The 4,488-nt window shown below is 40.0% G+C and overlaps 1 protein-coding gene across 1 annotated transcript; it reads right to left on the bottom strand.

Moving 5' to 3' along the window:
• Positions 1 to 2,295: 2,295 nt before the first annotated feature.
• Positions 2,296 to 3,225, bottom strand: LOC103212891 (olfactory receptor 18-like). The gene has a single exon (XM_007958816.2). The coding sequence runs from the start codon at positions 3,223 to 3,225 to the stop codon at positions 2,296 to 2,298; it is 930 nt and encodes a 309-aa protein (XP_007957007.1).
• Between the last annotated feature and the right edge of the window lie 1,263 nt (positions 3,226 to 4,488).

The raw sequence follows: 4,488 nt of genomic DNA, 5'->3' as shown, positions 1-4,488 counted from the left end.
TTAGTCAGCTTTCAATAAAAAAGAAGGAAACCACACAAGTTATTTTAATGAAGTTCATTTAATAAAGGTAATTACTGAGACTATAGCCCTTAGACACCCTACAAGCTGGGAACTAAATTCACCTCCATGGCTCAGCTTTCAGCCAAATGATAAACAAGTCTAGAAGCTGAAAATAACACCAGGAAGGTATGCACACATTAGAACAATCAGCCATAAAGTATCAAAAGAGCAGCATTTGCTCAGGGATACAGCTAAGAAGGTAGGAAAGGATAGGAAAGAAGGATGAAGGGAAATGGCAAACACAGGGAGGCAGTGGGAAGAGTGCTGGGGTTCCAGTGCTGGGATTACAATGATGTCACAAAATTGTTACTGAGAATTCAATGAGAACGTGTATGAATTGTTGAATGGAAACCCAATTTTTTCATCTAAACTTTCACACAAACAGCATTATTTTAAAAGGTACAAAAACAAAAAGAAAAACTGAACAGCATAAAAGAAAAAAAAAGTTGTAACACAGAGATACTTTGTGCAGGAAGTAGCAAACCTATGAAACAGTAAGAAATACAGTGACAACTTTGAGATTAATGGGGGTGATGATCTATGAACCACAAGTTCAATTCTGGCCAATGTCATTACAGATCTGTCATTGGAGGCTTGCATATTGCTATGAAACTGAACAGGTTTCACCAAAAATTCAAGAATAAGATTCACTAGAGGGGACCAGGTTTGCTGGTCCGATAAAGCCTACTGGAACCACTGAGACTATGGCCCCTAGCTGCCCTTCAGGTCTGGAATTGAACCCACACCTGTGGTTTCTAGCCAAACAAAATACAGGCATATAAGTTGAACATTTACCTCAAGTAGATACACTCCTTGGAGAGAACAATCATGGGAGAAAGAAGGGCTGCTTATGCACAGGGAGACAGCTCAGGGGGCAGGAGTGTATGGAGGGATGGACACTGGGAAGAGGTAACTATGGGGAGGAAGTGGGAGGGGAGCTGTTGCATTGTGGTAAACTGTGGTCAATGACATGAGACAAAGTATATGTAAACTGCTGTATGGAAAGTGAATTTGCTCTGTAAATCTTCACCCAAATAAAAATTTAAAAAAAAGATGCACTAGAAAGGAAGGTCTGGTGATCTACTTCCAAAAATTGGCCAACGAAAATCTATGGACCACAGCAATCTAATTTGTAACTAATAACTTGAATGTCACAGAACTGGGGAGGTTTTTTGCTTTGCTTTGTTTTGTTTTTTCTTCTGTTGTCCACAGAGTAACAGTCAGAGTGGGGGGAGGCAATGGAAGGAAGCTAACAACAACAACAACAACATAGTGTACAGAGAGAACATGAGATAAAATATATCATGAGAAATAGAGAGCTCTGGTAGCTTAGTGCCTAAGGACTTGACTGGTAACCAGAAGGCTGGAGGTTCAAACCCACGAACCACTCTTTGGAAGAAAGATTGGGCAATCAACTTCCATAGTGAAACCACCTCAGAAACCCAAGGAGAGGTTGCTATGAGTTGGATCCAACTCAATGGCACTGTTTGTGGGTTTGTGTTTGTGTTTTTGTTTTTTTGTCTCATCGGGACTATCGAGAATAATCTTTTGTCTGGTATTAGGGTGAATTTTTCATGTATTTTCCCTCCTGAGCTTTATTAAAACAAGAGTGTGCTCTTAAGGAGTAATAGACCCACAAGAAACTAGTCATCATTGAAGGAGAAGTCTGAAAATATCAGTAGTTCTCACCTTGGCTGCACATTAAAAACACAATGGTGCTTTAAAACTCTTATGCTAAAGCCAAATACTGGTCCAATAAAATCACAATCTGCATTGGTGAAACCAAAGCATCAATAATTTTTATGCTTACATATGATTCCCATATGAAGTCAAGGTTGGAAACAAGTGTCACTCACATACAAAACCTGCATATACACTTTCATTAGACATGAAAGTAATCTCCACAATGGATAGGAATATTGATTAAAAAAAAAATGAGAATTCTAAGAACATAAAAAATAACTTTTCCTTTTACCAGGAAGCCTGAGTACAGATGAGAAAATAAGAAGGCTCCATAGCTACAACCAGATTTTATCAAACAGTTTGACATTGTCCAGAATTCTCCCACAATTCCACTAAACATGTGACAAAGGAAATTAAAGTGTGACATTGAAAGCTATGAGAGCTACAAAAATTAGGTATCCAAAGGGGTGAGATTTTTGATTGCAGATATTTAGTTTGTCATATTTTCCAACTCATATAATAATAATAATAATAAAAGGCACCATATTGGTGTTAGTTTATTCTGCTGAGGAGCCTCTGCAAGGCTGTGCTGAGGTCCCTACTTCTCAGGCTGTAGATGAAAGGGTTCAGCATGGGGGTGGCCACTGTGTACATCACTGGGGTCACTGAACCTTTCCTGGAGGAAGACGAGACAGCTGAACTGATATACACTCCAATACCTGTCCCATAAAATAAGCAAACAACTGACAGGTGGGAGCCACAGGTGGAAAAGGCTTTGTATTTCCCACCTGATGATGGGATTCTCAAAATAGAAGATACAATTTTCATATAGGACAAAAGGATCCCTGAGACTGGAACAGCAGCAAAGATGGCACTAATGCAGTACAGCAATGCGGTACTGGTGGAGGGGTCAGCACAGTCAAGGCGGAGAAGTTGAGGGGGGTCACAGAAGAAACTAGGGATTTCCACATTCTCACAGAAGGTGAGTTGTGACACCATTGAAATGTGCAGCTGAGAATCCAAAAGGCTGATCAAAAAAGATATAAAAACCAGCAAGCCACATAAGCGGGGATTCATGATGACTATGTAGTGTAGGGGGTGACAGATGGCCACAAACCTGTCATAAGCCATTGCAGTTAGGAGAAGACTGTCCAGACATCCAAAACTGGAATAAAAGAACACCTGTGTCAGGCAGCCCACATAGGTGATGGATTTATTCTGTGTCTGGATGTTCACAAGCATCTTGGGGACAGTGGTGGAGGTAAAACCAATGTCAGCCAAGGACAGGTTAGAGAGGAACAAGTACATGGGAGTGTAGAGATGGGAGTCAGAGGTAACAGCCAGGATAATGAGTAGATTCCCGAGTACAGTGACCAGGTACATGGTCAGAAAGAGCCCAAAGAGGAAGGGCTGAAGTTCTGGATCATCAGAGAAGCCCAGGAGGAGAAATTCAGAGACACCTGTTAGATTCTGTGGCTCCATGAACCTGAGACAACTTTGGGGAAAAGAAAAGAGGACTGTTAAAAGGAAACCACTAAACAAGCAACAAGCACTGTGGCAATATTTTGAATTCAAAAAATTCAAAATAAGGTGTTCATATTTGAGGAACAACTACGCCAGTACCTTAAGGACTTTTTCTCAATTGTAGGGACCCATTTGCTCAGAACAGTCCTCATGGTGACCATGCTATTCTCTTGTTTCTGAACACTGACTTTATTTTATTAACTTATTATTAATTATAGTTGGGGTGAAAGTGTACAGAGTAAAGCAGTTTTCCACTCAACCACCTGTACACATGTTGTTTCATGACATCGGTTGCAAACCTCTGAATGTAACAGCACTCTCCTCCCACTTCTTTATTTGGTTCCTCATTTCCATTTCTCTTCCTTTCCCATCACTTCCCACCTTCTCATGGTATTGTTGATTATTGATTTTTGGGCAAATGCTGCCCTTTTCCTCTCTGATGGTTGATTGCCTTGAGAACTACATTGCTGTCTATTGTTATTTGTGTCTTTGTAGGCTTGTCTATTGTTTGCCTGGAAGTTGATCCCTGGGATGAGTTTAGTTCCAAGCTTGAAATTGTCTAAGAGGCACAGTTTTGGGGAATCCATCACTTCTTATCAGCCCAGTAAGTCTGTTGTTTTACCATTTGGAATTTTTTCCATATTTATGTTCTCCCTCTCTGTCTAGGACCTTCTATTGTGATCCTGATAAGAGTAGTCAGTTATGTTCATGGGCACCATCTAGTTCTTCTGGCTGCAGAGTGGTGGAGGTTGTGATTCTCCTGGTCCATTAGCCCTCTGGACTAATACTTTCCTTGAGTCTTTCATTCTCTTCACTCTTCTATATTCTGGATGAGGAGATACCAATACTTACATCTTACATGGCCATTCACAAGATTTTAAGAACCCAGTTGTTATCCAAAAAGGATGCAGGACATTGTCTTGTGAACTATGTTATGCCAATTGACCTAGCTGTCTCCTGAGACTGTGTTCCCAAGTCTCCAAGTCCAATAACCCATTCTTTCAGGGTGTTTGGTAGTACATACACACTTTAGAGATACAAGGCTGAAGAATGTTAGAATAGCAAAAACATTTTAAGAAAATTACATAAAGGTCATAAAATATCTATTGTCTATGAAGGAAACAAGAAATATTCTTCTTAAAAATCAAAGGTAGAAAAAAGATATATCAAGCAAATGGCAACTGTAAGAGAGCAAGAGTGGCAATATTAATTTCTGATCAA

This window comes from Orycteropus afer, unplaced genomic scaffold (assembly GCF_000298275.1).
Source record: "Orycteropus afer afer isolate SDZICR_OR568_19922 unplaced genomic scaffold, OryAfe1.0 scaffold01144, whole genome shotgun sequence".
NCBI classification, from domain to species: Eukaryota; Metazoa; Chordata; class Mammalia; order Tubulidentata; family Orycteropodidae; genus Orycteropus; species Orycteropus afer.
The sequence above is the reverse complement of the archived record's forward strand: the minus strand, read 5'-3'. Positions and strand labels throughout refer to the sequence as shown.

Coding starts and splice junctions, on each gene's coding strand:
- LOC103212891 (XM_007958816.2), bottom strand. CDS start 3,225: ATGGAGCCACAGAATCTAACAGGTGTCTCTGAATTTCTCCTCCTGGGC.